This window comes from Artibeus jamaicensis, unplaced genomic scaffold (assembly GCF_021234435.1).
Source record: "Artibeus jamaicensis isolate MK-2021 breed Jamaican fruit bat unplaced genomic scaffold, CSHL_Jam_final contig_391, whole genome shotgun sequence".
NCBI classification, from domain to species: Eukaryota; Metazoa; Chordata; class Mammalia; order Chiroptera; family Phyllostomidae; genus Artibeus; species Artibeus jamaicensis.
The window spans coordinates 24,406,971-24,429,890 of NW_026521814.1; the positions used below are offsets into that span (position 1 = coordinate 24,406,971).

General features: G+C 37.5%; 1 protein-coding gene across 2 annotated transcripts in view; it reads left to right on the plus strand.

The window, feature by feature from the left end:
- The first annotated feature begins 6,853 nt into the window (after positions 1–6,853).
- The window catches only part of NAB1 (NGFI-A binding protein 1), a 54,465-nt gene continuing 38,398 nt past the window's right edge, over positions 6,854–22,920 (plus strand). Inside the window, exons 1-2 of one of the 2 annotated variants that reach the window (XM_053665179.1) lie at positions 6,854–7,111; positions 16,503–17,337. In XM_053665179.1, the coding sequence (XP_053521154.1) occupies positions 16,522–17,337 (816 nt within the window). In that variant the 5' untranslated portion in view covers positions 6,854–7,111; positions 16,503–16,521. The remainder of the gene's footprint in view (positions 7,112–16,502; positions 17,338–22,920) is intronic. The other variant, XM_037162957.2, reaches the window with a different exon arrangement.

Sequence of the window (22,920 nt, forward strand, 5' to 3'; positions counted from 1 at the left end):
CAGTGACATCAGAGGCTGCCCTGGCACCAATTCTGTCACTGTTTGGTTATGAAGCCAAAAGAACTAACGCTACTCTGAATTACAAAGCCTTGGGACTGCCTAAGTCCCTGGAGTAGGGGTAATCAGACAAATAAATGACCACAACGACCAATTAAAGCAGTTCAAGCAAACTTCATCTTATCTGACAGGTGGCAGACTCTTCAAGACATGTGGGTTATACAAGACTGGTTTACATACAAAAGGCCTCAATTTGTTTGCTGGGAAACAATTTGTTTCCTGATTTTTGTTGTCCTCCTCAATCAAGTAGATAAACATAGTAAAATTTTAATTTTTTTCATTGTAAACCAATTTTGAAGTAAGATCTTTGTTAAAAATAACATTTAAAAAATTTCTCCATTTTCAAAATAATGCATGTTTGTTGAAATTTTTGAAAATTAAAAAGCATAAAGACAATAAATATTATCTACAGTACCATCGGCCAGAGATAATCTCTGTTATCATTTGGTAAATTTCCTGCCATGTATATGTAGGTAGAGAGATTATAGATTATAGATTGTTCTGATCTATTTTGACCAATATTGTATCATGAACATTTCCCAATACTATTAAATATTAATTAAATATATTCCATTATAAGGATGGGATATAACTCAACAAAATCATTTATTAAATGTTTTGATTTTTCCATTTTATAAATAAAGTTGTGATAAATATCCTCTTCTTAAATGTTTATAAACTTAGAATAATATCCTGGGAGTAAATCTTGTGCATCAAATCATGTAAACACTTTGAAACTTGTGGTTCAACTTGCAAAACTGCCCTTGTAAAGGTCATTTACCTTTTTGCCAACACTTTGCATACCAGTAATTTGTATAACAAGAAAATTTGGGAACTTTTATTCAAGAAACATATTTTATAGTTGGAAAGCACTCTCACTCTGTCACTATTAGAGACTGTTCTTATAGTAAGACATTAAAAAAGATAATAATAGATTTAAAATGAAGAAATCAAGGTCCTTAAAAATTTTGACTACCATATATTATCGCCAATCCTGGGCCAGTTTATGAGTCGCAATGTCTAAATCTGGGTAAGCACAAAAGTATAATTTAAACTATAAACATGTTACTTGGCAATTAAATGTAAACAGAATCATGTTTGATTTACCTTTGTTTCAATGGTTTTAAATTTCTTATTGTCCTTTCAAAGTGTCTGCTTTTAGAAGGCAGTCAGTGTGACTATTAGCTCAACTCACTAAAAACCTCAATTTCTTTATATCTTTCCCTTAATCCTCAGGACATGTTTATTGATTTTCTTAGAGAGAGAGAAAGGGGCGGGGAGAGAGAGACATTGATATGAGAAAGAAATATTGATTGGTTGCCTCCCACATGTGCGCTGACCAGGGATCGAACCCACAGCGTTTTGGGGTATAGGATGATGTTCCAACCAACTGAACCACCTAGCCAGAGCAATTTCTTTATATTTTAACTAGCATGATGAAAGCACTTGCTAGTTAAGCATAGAAAGAAATGGGTTTTTTAAACCCATTCTGCTTTTCTTTCCTTTTTCTGATATATACCTATACCTGTCACATAAACCACTTCTTCCAATCTAACCAAAAGATATACGTATTACAAGCTCTCTTCAGGTGAAGAGCGAGTGACTGCTCTTTCCCTATGCATTCTTCCTGAAGATCTGTCCCAACTATTCCAGGCCATTGTTGCCATCTGTCCCAGGTTAAGAGAACACTTTTATGGCTTAGAGGGATTTATGTGAAGATGAGCACTTCTCTGTCTCTTCTTTTTTCCTCTTCAGGAAAGTCATGTACTTCAGTACTTTTTCTTTGTTTTTTCATTTCTACCAGAATTATTATGTCCATTGTCATCAGCTTCTCACAAGTACAGTTATTTTCATCCTTTGCTCTCTACTTTCTTCCACCTCTTGTCCATTTACTTCAAGAAAGGCTGTCTTCTTTCCATGCTTTCCTCCCAGTTCCTGGCTCCTTTTAAGAGCTAGAAAAAGCCCCACAGCTTGGCTGACAGATCATACATCTTTGTCAAGGAAACAAACACCCTCATGTGGAATGCTTAAAAGGGGTACTCTAGCTGGTGGGTTTCTGCCTGCAGAGTGTAGATCTAGAGAAGGAGAAACCCTGAGACAAGAAGGAGAGTAAGCACAGACTTGCTATCATTCTCAGTGAATTGGGTGTAATAAAAGAGCAAAAGCTAATCGAGGGGTCGTGAGGAGCAAGAAAGCTAAGAATTAAGTCTGCGAATGGAAAATGGTTTGGATAAATTCCAGAGACTGGGAGCAGAGTTGGGGTTTTTTTTTTGTAACTACTCTCCAATCTGCCTGTTTAGCTGGCTAAGAATTATAAATGGCCATTGTCTTAGTACATTCAAGCTGCTATAACAAAATATGATACACTGGATGCCTTAACAACAAACATTTATTTCTCTCCGTCTGGAACCTCAGAAGTCCAAGGTCAAGGCACCAGCAGATGGTTCAGTGTCTGGTGAGAGGCTGCTTCCTGGTTCATGGATGGCCATCTTCTCACTGTGTCCTCATGTCCTCACATGTTTAAAGGGGCAAGAGAGCTCTCTGGGGTCTCTTTTGTAGGGGCACTAATCCCACTCATTAGGGCTTCACCCTCACGACCTAATCATTTCCCAAAGACAGATGGATTTCAACATAAGAATTTTGGAGGGATGCAAACATCCAGTCCCTAAAGGCCAAGGGTGAATGGACAATAATCAGTGTTGCTGAGACCTGAAAGTGTTACAGAACAGTTCATTATACAAATCCTGCACAGCAGGTGCCAGAGAAAGGGGAAGAGCAGAGAAAGAGCAGATGAACTGTAACCACGATTGCCAGAGGGAAGGAATTGAGGAGGAAGAAAAACAAGGCTCTAATCCTAAAAATATGTCTGGAAATTCTCTTTAGAAAGTCTTTCAAAAGTTTCCGTTTACATCCCAGTCTTAAACATAGCTTTTAAAAATAAACCCCAAATTACTCTTCATTCAATTAAATATTTGGTTGTATTTACTGCCTAATATTACATTATTTTCTGCTCTTTATATTAGCAGTGTATGGTATAGATTTACTTATCTGTAGGAGCCAATAGGATTAGGTGACTTCTAGTATCTTACCTAGTCCCCCCAAAGTCTATAATACTATCTTCTCACTTGCATTTTATAGGAACTTGAAGCCCATTCCAGGGATCTAATGATCCCATTTCTTTTTCCAGCTGGGACTGATAATTAGAAGTTCAAAGTAACCAACTTATAAGTAAACTATTGTAAACTAAACTTGTTGTAATATGTGGAATTTCTGCAAAGTATCTAAATATATTTTGAATGTACAAAGGAGGTTGAACTAGGTGAACTTCATAATCATTATATCTTAAAAATTCTATAGTATCTTGTAACAAAAAGCAATGCATAAAGATTTTCTTATTTTTTAGGAAAGCAGGTATTTTTAAAGTCATGGCTCTTGAACTGATAATTTATCATATATATTCCTATTTATTTTACCTTTAAGAAAGTTGTTTATAATTTCCATATATTTAAAAATATTCAAATATCCACATATTAAACTATATTTAATCTATAATACACATTTAAAGTTTTAAATTTCATATTGCAAAATGTGCAATATGAATTTTATATTTAATTATATTTAATTCATAGTAAGTATATAGATATATTTTATATATTTAAATATAAAATATAAACATACATAGCTGTATATATACAACTATATTATATATAAATATATAATATATAATTATACCATACATATATAGTTGTTTATATTAAATTATATTTCTGGTAATATGAATATTGTATATGACTCAATTAATTGTAGGGTTACCACCACATATAGCAGAAAATTCATTAAACATAGAATTGTTCTGAGGTAATAACAGAACAGGAAAATAGAATTATATTGTCTTAGATATTGTAGGTCATAAACCATATTATTCTTTCTCTCCTCTAAGAACATTTTAAATCTATTATGAGTTCTTTTTGTTTCAATCACTGAAGCATTTTAAAGTAAGAAGTCTTTCTGAAAGTAAAAATTAATGCTCTTTCAGTGAAATTTTCACTCTAATGCCAGAACCACTACTAATGTTGTACATTTTTTTACTAAAATTTTTTTAGTTCCACAATGTGGAAACATTTTTTTTAATCTAAAGAATTTTTTATTTTTGCAAATGCACTAATAATTGAAGTATTTTTAACAATGCATTTAAAAATACTTTTAAGAAAACATATATTTATTGAATTCAAGAGAATTTTAAGTATAAAAGATACTTACAGGATGGAATGAAATACGGAATAGACACCATCATTGTTCTTACAGACAGAATGCTTTTCCTCTGCAAACCACTAGGGCCTGGTAGAGAGAGAAGATCATGTGGGTGTGTGTGTTGGAGGATTGGAAGCAGTGTTTAGGATGGGATGACTGTCAAAGGGGAGGTGGTGTGTACTGGTGGAATGGGTGACAAAAGTGGTGAGGAGATAAACAGGAATATGAGTTGTCTCAGACATAGGTGAATGCCTCAGTTCTCCTTCTGAGCAGCCACATGGACTAAAGTGTTGTGATATATAATACAGAATTGGATGCCTAAAAGCTTAACATTTTATCTTCATTTTCCTTTCTCCTACCACCTGCCTCACTATAAAAGGGCAATGAAGGCAATGCAAAGTGGGCCAAAAATGCCATTGTTAGTGTGGGAAAAATATACTATCTACACGTGCCTAGAAAATGAAGAGAGATTTCCTTGTTTAACTGTAGAAATAACCAGTTGCAAGGCAGAAGAAAGGGTATCTGCCCTGATACATTTCCTTTTCAGCCTCATGTTCAGTACTGAACAGACTACACCACTCAGGAAGAGGACTTAATGTTATTTCTCCCAACTCTGGAAACAGTTCTAATGGGAGGTTCAATTAGTCCATGTAAAACTATTCATTTCATGACTTGTGAATCACTAATTGTATATTTTTTGTGGAAGGAAGTTATTTTTCTCTAGCTGTTCAGAACCAACAATGTTTGCAAAACATCAGGATTCCAGAGAACTGGAAGAGAAGAATTTTGCAGATTCCACTGCCTGAAAATTTACTGACCTATATCTTCTCAAGAAATTGTTTTTATTTAATAGCAACCTAAGGTAACTCTTTAGCAGAACAAGGTCCGCAGCTATAAAATCGTGACAGTTAGGTTGGGAGAAACTTCAAGTAGTGATTTTTTCAGCTGAAGAATTAGAGGAAGCAAATGTGCTTATTCATTTGCAATATCAACACAACTACCTCAGACAAAATCTTTTACAAACACTGGAGAAATGTTTAATTATATTGATTATATACTCCATTGTGCCATCGCTCATTTCTATAACATGTTTTCGCAGAAAGAAAAGAAAAAGGTTCAGTACTTTAATAAGGTCTTTTTCTTTCAATGTTATCATCCCATCCATTGCGCCAACATAAAGATGTGGTATGAGGAATTTCCCATCTCAAAGAGTGCCTTGTATCCCCATCAGGAAAGTAGGCATACTCTGGGAGGCCAGCCAGGATGTGGGCATGGCCTCCTATAAAAGTGGATTTTTATATGTACGCCAAAACGGGATTCTACCTGTACTTGCACTATTTTCATATTTACTAAACGCTCTCTTTCAAGAACTCAGTGCTAAAATTAGGGGAATTCTTTCATTTTCCCAATTTTTCAAAGAAAGTAAAAATAAATTCTGTAACAAATTTCCAATTTTTTTGGCAATTGTGTAAGTACATTTTTGGAGGTGTTTTAATACTTTCTTTGGTTAGCAAAGTTCACGCAAGCCAAACTAAAAAATTCTCTAGCGTGCCTTAGGAACGCTATTGTAACACACCCCAGAACTGTTCTAGCGCTCTCGAATTTCTACACAATGAAAATAGAAAATACTTACCAGCTAAATAACTGGCAGGTTTTCGGGAGAGTTCATATGGTTGGGATTAAGTTACCAACAAGCAGGACACTTGTCATTGCTGCACTTCGGGTTTGTGGGTTCTCATTCCTCCCCTCCACCCCCACTCGCAAAGCCAGGGCAGTGGTGGGGAGAGGGCAAGATGGACGAGACAGATTCTCTTTGAACCGCCAGTTTTCCACCCAGCTCCGCGCACCTGCCGCCCCCACCCTAGCCAATTTCCCGCCGGCAGTCTGGGCATGGGGCGCACCTGGCCCACCAGCCTCCCGACTCCGGGGGCGAGGATGGCGGTGAACCCTGTGCCCAGATTAGTGGGCCGAGAACTCTATTTTTTTAAAAGTCTGTCTCCCAGGGGAGAAGAATTTGGCCAAGTGTGCTCTTTGAAATACTATATTGGGAACCTCACACATTAATTTTTTTTTTTTAATCGCAAACCTTCCCAGTTCACTCGGCAGCTGGAAAGCAGGCCCGACGCGGCGTCCCCTCCCTCCACGCCACCCCCGTTTCCCTCCTTCCCCTCACCCTCCCTTCGCCTGGAGCCCTACTCGCGGGAGCCGCCCCCTCCCGGTCGCCCACTTGGTTCCTCCCAGCTGCCGTGTGAATGGGCCGCCCTCCGGATTCCGCGGAGAGGGAGGCGGGAAGAAGCCGTGCCCGGCCCCGGCGGCCGCCCGCCGCCCCCGCCCCGTGGCGGCCCACGCCGGCATCTGCGTCACTCGGCCGCGCGTGGGTGGGAGCAGGAGCGGCGAATGTAGCAAGAGCGGAATCTCCCCATGTGACAGCGCGCGGGGGGGGGGGTGGAGGCGGCGGAGGCGGGCGGGGGAGGGGGCGGTGCGGCGCGCCGGGGGAGGGGAGGAGAGGGAGTCCGCGGTGGGGGAGCCACCGCCGCCTCCGCCCTCTCGCCCGGGAATCAGGGAGCTGCAGCCGCCGCTACCGCGACCGAGCGACTGCCGTCGGGGCTGGCGGGCGGGAAGAGCGGCGGGTCGGAACTGGGGGGGAGCAGGAGAGCGTGCCCACCACCTTCCCTTCCCCCCTCGATGGGCGCGGGGGCGTCCCGGCCGCCGCTGCAGTCTGTGGAGGGAGAGCCGGGGGCCGTCACTTCGGAGTTGAGGTTGAGCAGCCTTCGGGGGAGAGCGCGCCAAGACCGCTGGCCGAGTACGTACCAACTCCCTGTCTGCCTGCTGCAGGACGCGTTTGTGTTCGTGCAGCCGCGGGCGAACTTGGGGCGACGCGGGCACAGTGGGGTGGACGTCCAGGGGAGTGGGCCCAGCGCGGCCGCCGCCTGAAGGAGAGGGTGTTATCGGGCTCGTTTGGGCAATTCCCGGACAAATTCGGTGCGCGGGGGCAGCGAGAAGAGGACGAGCAAGGCAGCGGGCCTGACTTGTGTGGTCCCTCCGCAAGAAAGCCGGGGTTGCCGAGTCCTTTCTAACCCGGCTGGGGTCGTCGTGTGGAGCAATGGTGGGGTTGCGTGGTAGGTACGCGCGTGTACCTTGCCATGGGGCAGAATCTTTTTGTTGGTTTGTTTACTTTGTAAAAGTGTTATACTTGCAGTCTTAATTTTCGTCCTGGGTAGCGTCTCTCTCTCTCCGAATGGAATGTACAGTAGTTTTTAAAAGCGGAAGGAGAGTTTTGCTTGGAAGTGGCTTGCAGAAACTTGGCATCGAGGTGCAGAGAAGCGAGACACTCATTGTGCTTTCTAAGGCAGAGTGTGGAATTTGCAAGCGCACGTGGGACATACAAGCCTTGGATGCAGAGATGTGTGACCTTATTCATGGAGAAACATTGCAAATGCTCTACAATATTTATGGCTTGCAACCCCAGGGTTCACAAAGCTTAAGATGTGAAAGGATACTTGAAGTAAGCCTAAATAAGGTCTTAGGGAAAAGGATACTTGAGTAGGAATATGCATTTATAGGATCCGCAGACCAAGTTTTGCAGCTGGCGATCTGGAGGAATCCCTGACTTGCGTATATTTATCTCCCGCTCCATGAGATCTTGGAAGAATACAAAATTTGGGGCTAGCTGTCAATTTAAAATTTCATTCGAAAGAGTTAACCTGTCACTACCAGTTGGTTTGCTACTGATGTGTCTGCAAACTTGCAAACTTAAGGAGTGCAAAGATCAGAAGCTGAAAGGGAAATTCTCAGATCTTGTTTTAAAATATTTTGGCAGTTTTAATAGGTAATATTAGATTGCATAGGAACAGAAGAACGGAATTTAAAATAGATTAGTCACGTAGGAAATGCTAGGCTGTTTTGTTGGAAAAGTGTGCATGCAGCGAATTTCCTTCTTAGATTTTCACTTCTTGAAAATTTCTCCCTGTAAAACATAGCAAATTATGACATGTGTGGGTTTTAAGGAGGAATACTGGAAGAGAAGATGCTTGGCATTTACTTGTTGGAGGCTGATAGCTTCTTGACTCAAAAGCTCCTTCTAATCTTATCTAATCTAAGTGCCAATAAAGTGGCTCTTAAGTTCCAGGGTATTCTTTTCCCTCCATTTTCCGTATTATTTGATATTTAATAAGTCCTTTCATCAAGTTTTTAAAATTATGTTGTCCTTCAGGTGTTGACATGCATATAAGGATTTTCTTGAGAATTTATAGATGTCTGATAACGTGGAGAGCATTTCCTTATTCCTTTTTGGGTGTTAGATACTGGAAAATAAGGTCTTGAAAGAAAATTTCAAGGAACCATTGGAATGTTTCTTGTTTAAATTTTAATATTTTTGGTATCTTGCACAAAAGTTAATATGCCATCTTGGTAGTGCAAAAATTTTTGTTGTCTTTAACTCTGGTGAATTCCTTTTACATGTGGACATTAATAATAAGAAGAATATGAATAATAAACACAGTGAGGCATTGTAGCTTTTTATTTTATTTCATTCTGCCTTCTGGTTAAAATGACAAAATCCTTAGGAAAATTATAACTGACATAAGGAAATGTAGTGAGTGCATATGTCTAATAAATAACTTGCTTTACTTAATAAATACATCCTTGTATTTTAGAATTATCAATAAAGTTGAATAATCTCAGCTAAATTAATTACAAAATTTTTTTTTGTGGCTAGTAAATTGCTCTATGGGGAAGTTAATAGGTTTTCATTCTTGTTTAGAGAATCATTTAAGTGTTAGATATTTTCTTTTAATCTTACTTTAAGATAATATTGGTTTGTTATTAAGGATTTTGGGGTTTGCACTGTGGATTCTTTGAAAGAAGAAATTACATGTATTACAAAGTGAGGGAGACCTTTGAAGAATTTATTGCATAAACTTTTAAATATTTAAAGCAGAAGATGGTTGGATGAAAATAGAAGTATGTAAGGGTATTGTGTCTGTTGACCTAGACTCTGTCCTAAGACTTAGGCCTCATCTGTTCCACTGTAATAAGTCTAATTGTTTTTCTTGGTGCTATTTGTGTACATTATTAGAAATGAAATCTCTGTAAATAAAACCTTTAATTGTGAGGCTCTATTCTGGATACCACAGAATCATAATATATTTTGTTATTTTCGTGGAAATGACCATTGTATATGTTTTACACAGTTTAAGATCTTACCAATGTATAAGAAACTTGGGTACATACATTTCACTGTGTAGTTTATTAAATATATTAAGGAATAAGTCTTAATCATTCATGCATAATATAAGTTTGCTAGCCCCTTTGTTTGGATTTTCTCTTACCTGCTTCTTTCATTCTATTTTAATAGAATGAAGAACTGTACAGTTATTATGTTAAATGCAAAATTCTTTTCTGCTCTGATGTGTTCAGTATCTAGTACAATTGAATGTACTCTGTTAAGCTTAATGATGGAACAAGTGGGAAATTAGAGAAGTTGATGTTGGGGGAAAAATAGTAATCCTCATATTGTCAGAATTCTCACAGCTAAAAAATAACCATTAAGTTTTCAACTAGTTTGTCATTTCTCAACACATTACATTTAGGGGGCTGCACATTCATTTACACAGTATGTTAATTTTATAATTTTTAAAGAGAAATTTCTGAAAGCAATAAAATTTATATATACTGCATGCTTACTACATGATCAGAGAGCACATAATGTTTGATGAATGACTTGACTGTTGGTTGATTGAAGAATTTCCAGCCATATTAAATAATTCTGGTTTTTACCTATCGGTATTAGAGTTAAATTAGTGTATAGTTATTGTTTAATTGTAGGATAAATCTGATTTACTTTTTTCTAATTTTGATAAATTTAAACTTACACTTTCATTAAAATTTTAAGGAGTCATAAGAATTTTTTCTAGTGTCATTCATAATTCAGAAAAGGATCATCAATAGAGGAAATTATTTTAAGTTTCCCAAATTATCATTAATTCATTAGAAGCTAATGTTTATTTATAGCTATGACAGAAATAAGATCCAAAAACATTTTTTAAAGATTTTTTTATTGGTTTTAGAGAGAAAGGAAAGAAGAGAGAGAGTGTGTCATTAATTTGTTATTTTATTTATTTACACATTTATTGGTAGATTCTTGCATGTGTTCTGAGTGAATTGAACCTGCAACCTTGGCCTGTCAAGGCAACACTCTAACTAACTGAGCTACCCAGCCAGAGCTAATAAGGTCCAAAAATATCTGGACTTAATATCACTGAATTCTTATTAATATAAATGCCCCTGGGTAACTCGTTTGGTACTTGAAACACAAACACTGGAGTTTAATACCTAGGCCAACCCTGCAATCTTAAGTAACCAATGATGTAACTGAACTACGATTAATTGGTAGTTTTACGATTAATTTTAGCTTGAGCTTTAGGACTAGGACACAAGTGAGAAGAATTCATTTCCTAGGCTTAAGGCTCATTCCTCCCTAAGCCAAATTCTTTTTATAAACCTTTTCAATTTCAACCTTCAAGTGTAGGTTGAACAACCATTACACCCTTCTCCCAAGGCCTTTAAGCTGCCCTCTTCCAAACCTGGTGGTACTTGAGAGGCTTAAATATAGTCAGTGCCCTCAGATTTCCTATTTCCTTCCTTGCTATTTTCCATCTGTCTTTTCATTCCATTAGTGTGCACCGGATCTCATCTAGATGTGAAGAAGAAAACAGTCTGGTGGAACTAATTCACCTTAATATGTAAATGACTCATAAGCTAACTCTTCCCAAGTTTTTTCTCATTTTTAATAAGTCTGTAAGTTGCTGTTAACTAGATATTTTACTGTAAAAATTTCAGGCTGTGTTGGGAGGAAAGGATTTATATTTTTCTGTGTAAGCCAGGTCTTATCAGAATTTTTACCCCATGTTTCTCCCTACTCCTGGAAGAGTGTCTCTTTGGAATGCCATTGATTTCCTAAGTGTGTATACATGTGTTATGTATGTATGTGAGTGTGTGAATAGATATATGAAATACCTATATTTATATTCCCAACAACACGGGGAGGAGGATTTGAGAGTAGTGATTATGAGTCCCCTTGACTATAAATGATCATTTATAATATATTTTTTATTTGAGGATAGCTTATGCTGCATTTTAACTTCTAAAAATAGTGGTTGGGGCTGGACTAACACATGATGTATATTATAACACTCTCATGTGTAGTTCTTGTATTTGGGAGAGCATCCTTTGATTATTGGAAAAATATCTGTTATGGGAACTCACCACATAGCCTTGTAAGAAAGACGAAGTAATGAGGTTGAGCGAATGAAGAGGATTGTAGGTAAAATAGCAGGATATGCTGTTATTAAATTGTTAATGCACTGGAACACCAAAGGAAGGCATCCCTTTTGGAATATGAAAGGAGGCTGTTGATCAGATTCTGACTCAGATGTTGAGTTTTATATGAGAACTACCTTTATAGAAATGTCATTGAACACTATGGTAGAAACAGAGGGGGATAAAAGATGAATGAGACCCAATCCCTACCCTCAGGGAGTTTATAACCTAACAATAACTCCTGCATAGACCTTGAACCACAGGGAAGCACTTAATATGGCTGTGGGAAACAAAACCTCCCTGACATTGCCCAGGCTGGGATGTGAGGACGGAGGCCCTCAGTGGTGTCTAGGGAAAAGAACTGTTCCTTCAGTCCTGCCTCAGTCTGTTCCAAGTTTCAGCCTGCAGTGTGGCCCCACAGCGCTCTCAAAACTCTTGAATAACTACTGACTTATCACCCGCCTCTCTCTCTAATCTCTCCGCAGCTTGACATCCTTGAAATGCTTTTCACCTATCTTCCCTTTGCAATTTTTTGCAAACCTTTAATTTCAAAATTTTAAATTAAATCTCTTTTCTACTGTCTTTCTATATTCTCCCTCGATGATAGCATCCACTCCCAAGCTTCAACTCTCACCCCTTTCAGACTTAACTTCCAAATTGCTAAATGTAGCTTGGATCAGTAGTTCAGGGGTCAGGGGCCATGAGTTACTCAAAGTGTTCTGAAATTCAGAAGCACACCAAGCACTGGCTCTGAAGTAAGATGCCTCTCAACATGTCCATTTAGCAAGTGAAAAGTAAATAAATTCATACTTTATGACTTAAGGAAATATAAACTCATTTTAAAGTGTAACCAGATTCATAGTACTAGTTGTCATATGTATTCTCAATCAACAAATAGTAAAAGTGAAACTATCAATGAATATTTGTAATTTTTAAATTTAAAGTGATCTTCATACATGAAAAGTTTGAGAACTGTTAGCCCAAATCATTTTTATGATAATTCAGCATGTTGTACCACCTGGGGATTATCAAAATCTCAAAATTGATAAGTCCAAAAGCAACTTAAGTTTATCTGATTTCCTTCTTCCAGATTCCCAAATTATTCTTCCCAACTTATTTCTTTTAGTTGCACCATTGCTCTCCCAGTTTCTTGGATTAATAAAAGTAGGGATTCCATCTTTGTGTTTTGCTCTTCTTTCCTCAAATCTACATGTTCTTAAGTCACATTACAACCCTTTTTCTTTCTCTGCCTAAAAGCACCTAATTCTAGTTTTCACTGCTTCTTGTCCCAACTTTGAAAAAACAACTTCCTGACCTACAATGCATCCCTCTCTGCAGAGCCAACTTTAATTTCCTTAAGTACAGATGTGGCTCTTTAATCACGTGTGCAAATTCCTCCAGAGCATAGATAGGCATCCCAGTCTCACACCTGCCTTTCCACCTTTCTCTCTAGTCCCTATCATGCCCCTATGCTCCTATCAAACAGATACGCTGGCGTTCCTCAAAGATGCCTGCTGCATCCCTGACCCCATCTCAGACATCCTTCCACCCTCATATCTGCATGGCTTTTTTCAAAAAAAACCTATTCCATGCGCCTGGCCATAGGTGTACTCTGCCTTCTCTGAACCCCACAATATGTTCTCTCTCTCCCTCTCATTTTATTTTTCACTTATTCAAATATGCCAGTTACTGAGCCAGTCCTGGGAATACAGAGGAAGGATGGTCCTTCATGGCGAATCCCTTAAGAGGGAGGAGACACAAGGAAGCAGCCACTTAAAACACTGGTAAAGACTTTGCTAAGTATTACATATGAGGAGTCATGGAATAGCCAAGTAGATTTACTGTACTATTATAGCTACGTGTGTAATGTGCTAGGATTCTTTTATATTTACTCCAGATGGAGAGGTGCAGCTAAAATGAAAGCTCTCTCTTGATCTGACCTTCATGTTGAAGCATGATTAGAGTTTGTAAAAACAAAACCTCATTTTATAAAATATTTTCTTTTAAATCCAGTTAATATATGAAGTGGTGGGTGTTTAAATGATCACAACATGCTTCTGTAGGAAACACATGGTAACAGTGGGCCTTTAGAAAGTCTCCCGGGACTCTGTCTTGACTTTGGAAATGTATACTTGGTCCTGTCAGTCCTTACAGAGATACTATAATCACAACTACTTCTTTCTCACCAGCACATGAGCGCTTACTAGGTGGGGTTCCTTTATGGGTAAAGATGAGAAAGGATAAACAGTTGAAAATGAATATCTTTAAAAATCATTGCCTTATCTCAGAAGAATAAAACCAAAGTTTGGGTCTTCAGTTCCCCTTTTAAGTTTTTTAAAAGTTTATCTACTATGTATTTTTTCTTATTGCTTATAAAAAGATTAAAAAATTCTATTCATCTAGTTACATTCTTATTTTTTTCATATAGTTTATTCTCTATTTCATAATTTGGGGGAGTACATATGATGAGAGAATTGATGATAGCATGCACCTTGCATAGTTACAGTCCTCTGATAAAAAAGATTGTGTGTGTGGGTGTGTGTGTACATAGGTGTGTATATGTTATTTTTTTATATGCTCTTGAGTTTGTAGCCTGTGGAGCTACAGCATTAGATGTGTGATGGGAAAGTAAGTTTCTTAACTTTAAACACTTTCTAGAAGCCTTTCTCTTTGGTGTAATGGAGAAAAACAAAATTTAACTTGTGTCTGTAAATCTTGAGAGCTGTGTTTTTGTGGGGTAATTTCCAGCTGGATGATACACTTTCTCACTGGAGTCTCGTGTGGGCAGTTTAGAAGATGCAAGAGTCTTTTTGTCTACAGGACTGAGGTGATACGAACATGAAGGTGGACTTAACCTAGATGATCACAGAACATATAGGGGTTTGTGGTACTAAATAGGAATCTTCTAGTATGGTTTCCCAAATTTGCTAAATCATGGGAGCCTTGTGAGATGCAGCTCAGAAACCTGGAAGTGTTCTTTCGAAAGCACCCCAGGTGATTTCCTGGGTGTTTGTAGAATCTACTGGGGCCCAATTCAATTTATTTTATGTCTCTTGGAAAGGCATCAGTTCACCTGGTGATACAGACTTTTTAGAATAAAATGTCTGAAGATTTAAGGGAGTCACTAGTTCATCAAAGAAGATGGTAGTTAACCCACAGGTTCCAGGAGATGGGGCTTCCCAGGAATCACTCCTTAGGGTGGTAAAGAGATGCATTCTCCTTGGATAGGATGACTCAGACTAGAATTTTGGGTAGCATTCTGATTGATGGCATAAAGCAGAAGTCCACATTTGGTCTCTTCCTGGCCTTCAGGGATGTTCCTTATATTCCCCTGCTTGCCTTATCTTCCACTTAATGATTGCTCCATACTATTTTGAATTGAGAGTGGAGCTTCCGTTCTCCTCTGATGTATGCATTTTTTGGCCTTCTGTAATTTTCTCTATAGAGGACTACAGGGTCCTTTTAATCCTAAAAGGGTGCATTATTACACGTTTGTTTCTCTTAAATGGAAGAACTTGGCCAACTCCTTGTATGTGGGAGGTCTCCAGGCAACTGAATAACTTTTAAAGGCTACTAAGAGGTCAAGACATACTTTGCTAGGTCTTGTTCTTTCTCGTTGAAGGCAGGCTCCTCTGTCTTGCTTGGGCTCTAAAATGTTTCTTCGTGGCTCTATCTTAGGCTCTCTGTTGCTTCTTTGGACGGTTTACTCACCGGCCTTCGTTTCATCCTGTATCTCTAACCCTTACACCCTTGGACTCCAGTCCTGTGCCATGTGCCATAAAGTACAATGTATTTGAAAGGGAATCCATCCTGATTTTTCTGTATCCCCAATGCCTGTCACAGTTGTAGACTCTCACATGTGTATTCCAATCCTCATGTTACTCTTTTGTTCCTGGGACTGTAGGAAGTGTAACCGTTTACTCTCCTTCATCACTTATACCTAAATGATCACCAAGTCTTGTCATTTATTTGTTTGAATTTTTCCTGCCTCTTTTTCTCTTGTTTCCTAATACACTACCTTCTATCTTCTCACCTCCGATTCATACTGAAAACTATCTTCCTTTGCCTGTCAGACTTAATGTTGTTATTTTTTCTTTATAGAAAGGGAATAGCTATATCTATCTTGCAGGGCTGTGATGAGGATTAGACATAATGTAAGATAAAGTGTTTATCATATTATCTGGCACAAAATAAGTATTCAACGAATGGTGTAATAATATCCTTCTTACCTCCTTCTGAATTTGATTATCCTTCACTTCACCTCTGTGTCCACACCATAGAAGCAGCAAAGAATAGTAAAAAATATCGGCCATAAAGCCCTATGAGCCTTGGTTTGAGTCCCTAGACTTCTGCTTAACTAGTTGTGAGATCTCAGGCAAATTACTTCTTATCTTGGAGCCTTTATATTTTTCTCTTTAAAATGGAAACAATTATACTGACCATTGGGATTGTTAGGAGAGAAAAATGAGATATTTGTGTTCAGAGAGCATGCTTCCTTAACAGTCAGTTGCTATGCAAATGCTTCTGGTTTCTGTCCTTCCCATACTTCAACCTTTTTTTAAAAAAAGATTTTATTTATTATTTTTAGAGAGAGGGGAAGGGAGGGAGAAAGGGAGAGAAACATCAATGTGAGAGAGAAACATCTATTGGTTGCCTCTTGCACACGCCCCCACTGAGGACCAAACCGTAATCCGGGCATGTTCCCTGACTGGGAATCAACCAGCAACCCCTCGCTTAGCAGAAGGACACTTAACCAACTAAGCCACACCCTTCGGGGCCCATACTGTGTTCTTAAATTCTGTACTGTCTAACAAATACTGAGTTTAAGAAGTTTGGAGCAAGTGTGATGAGTATTTCCTCTCTTTTTTTTGCAGGTTAAACACATCCACAGTAATGGCTGCGGCCTTACCCAGGACCCTGGGGGAGTTGCAGCTGTATAGAATATTACAAAAAGCCAATCTGCTCTCTTATTTTGATGCCTTTATCCAACAAGGTGGTGATGATGTCCAGCAACTCTGTGAAGCTGGAGAAGAGGAATTCTTGGAAATCATGGCCCTTGTGGGCATGGCTAGCAAGCCCCTTCATGTTAGAAGGCTGCAGAAGGCGTTGAGAGACTGGGTTACAAACCCTGGCCTTTTCAATCAGCCACTGACTTCCCTGCCTGTTAGTAGCATACCCATCTATAAGTTACCAGAGGGATCACCAACGTGGCTGGGAATATCCTGTAACAGTTATGAAAGGAATAGCAATGCCCGGGAACCTCATGTAAAAGTCCCCAAGTGTGCTGCCATCACCTGTGTGCAGAGCTTGGGACAGGGGAAATCAGATATGGGGAGCTTAGCACTGCAGGGTGTTGGCGAGTCCAGACTCTGGCAAGGCCACCATGCCACTGAGAGCGAGCACAGCCTCTCCCCAGCAGATCTTGGCTCCCCAGCTTCCCCTAAAGAAACCAGTGAGGCACTGGATGCTGCAGCCGCGCTCTCTGTAGCCGAGTGTGTGGAGCGAATGGCCTCTACACTACCAAAAAGTGACTTGAATGAAGTGAAGGAGCTGCTAAAAACCAACAAGAAGTTGGCCAAAATGATTGGTCACATCTTTGAGATGAGTGATGATGATCCACACAAAGAGGAGGAAATTCGAAAATACAGTGCAATATATGGCAGGTTTGACTCAAAGAGAAAGGATGGGAAACATCTCACACTTCACGAGGTAAAAAGACCATGTTTTTCTCTGTTATGTGGCATGTTGTGTTCCTAGGAGAAAAGTTTGGTTAGCATTTGCATCAGAGGAGATATACTCTCTGAAAGCAGTATTAAAAACATTTAGGTCTTCACAGAATATAAGTCTTTTATGAAAATAGACCATATGTATTGTGTTAGGGTATTTTTATGTTGAACTTTGGAACTACAGTGTAGGATGGCTTAAAAAAATTAAACAGTGAAGGCATAAAGTCTTTGCCTTTACAAGACAGTTTGTTTTTTTAATTAATATATCAAAAGGGATTTTAAGTGTTTTCTCATTTAAAAAACATTTTTGTAGAAATTTTTTAGAAAAGAAAATTTGTAGGAATTAACCAGAACTTAAAGTCATTTTCAGCTAGCATAGAATACAAAATTATATTAGGTGAATGTTGGAAGAATTAATTATAACTTTGTTTTCATGTATATGGATTTATATTATTTTGGTTTGACATTTGGCATTTAAATATCTGATTGTTTTATCTTCAGTGCTCTACCCAGAAATATTTTGCTTAAGTGTAAGAATGCTTATATACATAACATTTCATTTACTCCCTCTCTGTTGTCCATTTGGCCAACACAACATTTTTAAGATTTAACTCAAGCATAAGCTTAACTCTCTTCTGATATGTTTTCTCTCAATTAGAATGACTTTTTCATTTTTATCCCTACCTATAGTACATTGCAGTAGCTTTAATTTCAGCACTTTATTGTATTTATTTGTGTAATAGTCTGTCTCAGTATATTTGGGTCTCTTCAATGCAGAGATGATAACTCATTCATTTTTATATCCTCAGAGCCTAACTCACCCAACAAATACTTGAAAAATAAGTGCATTTTCAAAACTTAAAAAGGATATTTCATAGCTAAATTTTTAATAGCCATTTATTTTTTAGAAGAAAGAAATAAGCCCTGTTTGGAAAAAAAGTCCAGTGGGACGCCGAATTTCATCTTAGAAACATGAGGTCTTTCCCCCAGACTTACACTTTATAACACCAAAAATAGAATATGTATTTACTGTAAAATGTTTGTTTTTTGTGTCACATTTATTTGTATTATATTCATTTATTATAAAATAACTGCAGTTATTGCAAAAGGATATAAAATGATTGAATCTGTGAACTTTTAGGTGCTTTTCTTTACATATACAAATATGAGATCATATTTGCACACTGTTTTTCAAATTCTTTTCTTTTTAAAAATTAACAGTAATGCATAGTACGGTATACTATTAGATATGTTTTTAAAGTATATTTTATTGATTATGCTATTACTGTTGTCTCATATTTTTCTCCCCTTTATCCCTGTCCTTCCAGCATTGCCCCCCTTAGTTCATGTCCATGGGTTGTACATAGAAGTCCATTGGCTTCTCCATTTCCTGTACTATTCTTAACCTCCCCCTGTCTATTTTGTACCCACCAATTATGCTTCTTATTCCCTGTACCTTTTTCCCCATTCTCCCCTAGCCTCTTCTCCGCTGATAACCCTCCATGTGGTCTCCACTTCTGTGATTCTGTTCCTGTTCTAGTTTTTGTTTTTTTATTAGGTTCAGTTGTCGATCATTGTAAGTTTATTGTCATTTTACTGTTCATACTTTTGATCTTCTTCTTCTTTTTCTTAAATAAATCCCTTTAACATTTCACATAATAAGGGCTTGGTGATAATGAGTTCCTTTAACTTGACCTTATCTAGGAAGCACTTTATCTGCCCTTCCATTCTAAATGATAGCTTTGCTGTATAGAGTAATTTTGGATGTAGGTCTTTGCCTTTCATGACTTGGAATACTTCTTTCCAGCCCCTTCTTGCCTGTAAGGTCTCTTTTGAGAAATCAGCTGACAGTCTGATGGGAACTCCTTTGTAACTAACTGTCTCCTGTTCTCTTCCTGCTTTTAAGTTTCTGTCCTTGTCTTTAATCTTGGGTAATTTAATTATGATGTGTCTTGGCATGTTCCCATTTGGGCCCAGTTTCTTTGGCACTCTGAGCTCCCTGGAATTGTATGTCTCATTCCTTTACCAGATTGGGGAAGTTTTCCCTCATTATTTGTTCAAATAAGTTTCCATTTTCTTGATGTTCCTCTTTTGGCACCCCTATGATTCGGAAGTTGGCCCAAAGTTTCCTAAGCCTCTCCTCATTTTTTTCAATTCTTGTTTCTTCATTCTATTCTGTTTGGATGTTTATTTCTTCCTTTTATTCCAAATCATTGATTTGAGTCCAAGTTTCCTTCCCTTCATTGTTGGTTCCCTGTATATTTTTCTTTGTTTCACTTTGTATAGCTTTCACTTCTTCCTTTATTTTGAGACCAAACTCAACCATTTCTGTGAGCATCCTGAATACCAGAGTTTTTTATTCTGCATCTGATAGGTTGGCTATCCCCTCATCACGTAGTTTTTTTTCTGGAGTTTTGATCTGTTCTTTCACTTGGGCCATATTTCTTTGTTTCAGGGCACAGTTTATGTTGTAAGAGGCAGAGCCTTAGGTATTCACTAGTGTGGGGTATTCACAACCCACTTGGCTGTGTCATGGCACTGTCTGTGGGGGAGGGGTCCGAGATGGAACAGTACCACTTGTTCAGCTCTTGCCCGCTTTCAGTTACTTCCCACAAGTGTATTGTGCCCTTTCAGATTCCCAGGTGGGTGGGCTTGTGTGCGGTCTGGGATCCTGTGAGCTCCTCCAGCAGACTCTCCCGTGAGGCTGGGCGTTTCTCCTGCTGCAGCAACCCCCACAGATTTTTTACAGCCAGAGGTTTTGAGGCTTTAATTTCCCATGGTGGAATCCTGGGTTGTATGGTGTCTCACTCCCTAGTTGTTCCTCCCAGCTTATCTGCACACAAATGTGGGGCCACCTGCTCTGCCAGCTGCCACCTTGTCATGTGTCCCCTGTGCCCAGGGTTCCCATCTCCACCCCTCCTACCAGTTTAGATGAATGTTTCTTCTTTAACTCTTTGGTTGTCAGACTTTCATACAGTTTGATTTTCTGGGAGTTTGGGTTGTCTTTTGTTTTTAAATTTTTTTAAAATTGGTTCTTATCTTTCTTTTGGTTTTGCAAGGAAGCAAAACATCTTGGCCAGAAGACCTGTCAGATATTTTTTAAGTCAGTACACATAGAGCTATCTTATTTATGAGTCACATTCTATTCCACTATTTGTCTTAGCCATTCACTTTTTGATATTACATAGGTTGTTTCCTTTTTTGATATTAAATATGGTGATAGTGAACATTTGATATTAAATATGGTATAATTGAACATTATACACATGCACCTTTACAGACTTCTGCATGTTTTTCTATAGGTTTCAACATGTAAGATTATGGGATCAAAGGATATGTATGTTTAATATTTTAGTACATACTCCTAAATTGCCTTCTAAAAGCTGCAACAATTTACGTTTCCACTATCATTATACACAAGTGTCCATTTCTCCACTTCACTGTTTTGCTAATATTGTGTTTGTCATTCTTTTAAAGTGTTTTTTGTTTTTTCAATTACAGCTTACATTCAGAAGTATTTTGTATTAGTTTCACTGTATAACATAGTGATTAGACAGTCATATACTTTACAAAGTGTTTCCTTGCTATTTCCCAAGCAGTAGTACATAGTACTATCCTGGCACTATGTATTTCTTAGCACCATACATAGTTATTACAGTATTGTTGACTATAATTGTTTTTAGTCTTTTCCAGTCTAGTAGAAGAAAAATTTTTATTGCTCAAATTTACTTTGCTTAGTGAGGATAAATATCTTTCATATGTTTAACAGATTCAATTTTATGTTTATATTCTTTTCTTTAATGTTGAGATTTTTGTCTTTAAAAATATTGGTTATGAGCTTTTTATATTCTGAGGATATTAACCTTTTGTCTTATGTTGTAAATATCTTCCCAGATTCTCATTTGTCCTTTGGATTTTCAGACTACCATGTAGAAGTTTAATTTTATGTCTTATATGAATTTACCAGTCTTTCTTTAATCTTTCACCAGTATAGAGTTATTTTAATTAATTTAGCTAAATAATATAGTTTAATGTCTGGAAAGGCAAGTGCCCCTTCAATAGTCTTATATTGCAGCCTCTGTTTTTTTTTTTTAGGTAATTTTATGCATTTTTCCTTCCAAATCAAATTTTTTAATATACTTGTCAAATTTCCCAAAAATTTCTGCTGGTATTTTCATTAGAAATGCCTTACAAGTAGAGATTAATTTGGGGGAAAAATGACATTTTACAATAATGAAAACTCCCATACAGTAATACAGGGTATGTATGGTAGTTACTTTCTTAGATCTTTTATATTCCTGGATAATTTTTAAGTTCTTTATTTATATAGGTTTTGCATCTTTCTTGTTAGGTCATGTACTGCGTAGTGTATATATGTATGTTAAATGTCTATATAATGTATATGTAAATTTCTTTTTAAATATAGGATATATAGACATATAAGATTGTTATAAATAAATTGTTGTAGATGAATGTTTACCACATTTTTAAAAATTTCTCTCACTGCCTGACTTTTGTATATTAATCATGTTTGCAGCAAGTTTACTATCTGACTTTTTTAAATAAATGATTTTAGGTATGAGTGTATAGTGGAGCTTAAGATCATAGAATTGTTTGGCAAAATTACTTAAATGCAGTGAATCAGTGATTTGATCTTTTTTGGGCATATCCTATTACAATTGTTATGTATTGTTGTTGCCATACAACATCTGACTCACGAGAACTTGTGAGTGGAGCTAGAAAATACACTTATGGTATAATTCAGATATACTTGGATACTTTCACTACCTATGAACCAATAAAAGAATCTACTAAAAAGCTATCAGCAATAGAAAACAAAGGGCATAACATATTGGCAGTTTCATTTCATGCTTTAATACAGTTTTCATGTAATTTTTAATTGCTTTTTTTGTTTGTGCTCTTACAGTTGTCTCCACTTTTTCTCCTTTTGCCTACCTTCACCCAGCTCTCTCCCCAGGCAGTCCCCATATCATCGTATGTGTCAGGCATATATAAAACACAGCAAATGAAACACGAAGTTTAGTGATAAGACTTGTATTTTTATCAAAGCAAAAGTATGTTAAAATTACTTTAATAAACCCACTTGACCTCACATTATTTAAAAAAATTGTAATGTATGTTAAAAAAATTCATAACAAATTATTTCACACTTGGCTTTTGCTTAAGGGCTTTTTGCTTCTTTGGATAAATAGGTACAGATGGTATTTAAGTAATGAAACCATTGTGATTTTCCCAAAATAAGGGAATACTTAAAAATGAATGCTAGTAGGCTGAGATGTGGGGGTGGGGGCTTTGAAAAATGTGGCTTATGTTTTTGAAACTTATACCATTTGTTATTTGTAACTCAAGTATGTGAATCTGGTCCAATAATATAGTTCAGGAGAGAAGTTTATAAATCAGGATTGTTTTTCAAAGTAGTAACCATTTAAAAGCATAGCAGAAGTTATAAAATCCTGAGGAAATTAAAAGTACTATTAAATGTACCTTTTAGGTATTATGGTAATTTCACATTTTTTACTTGACTATTTAAAATGAGAGAGATTTT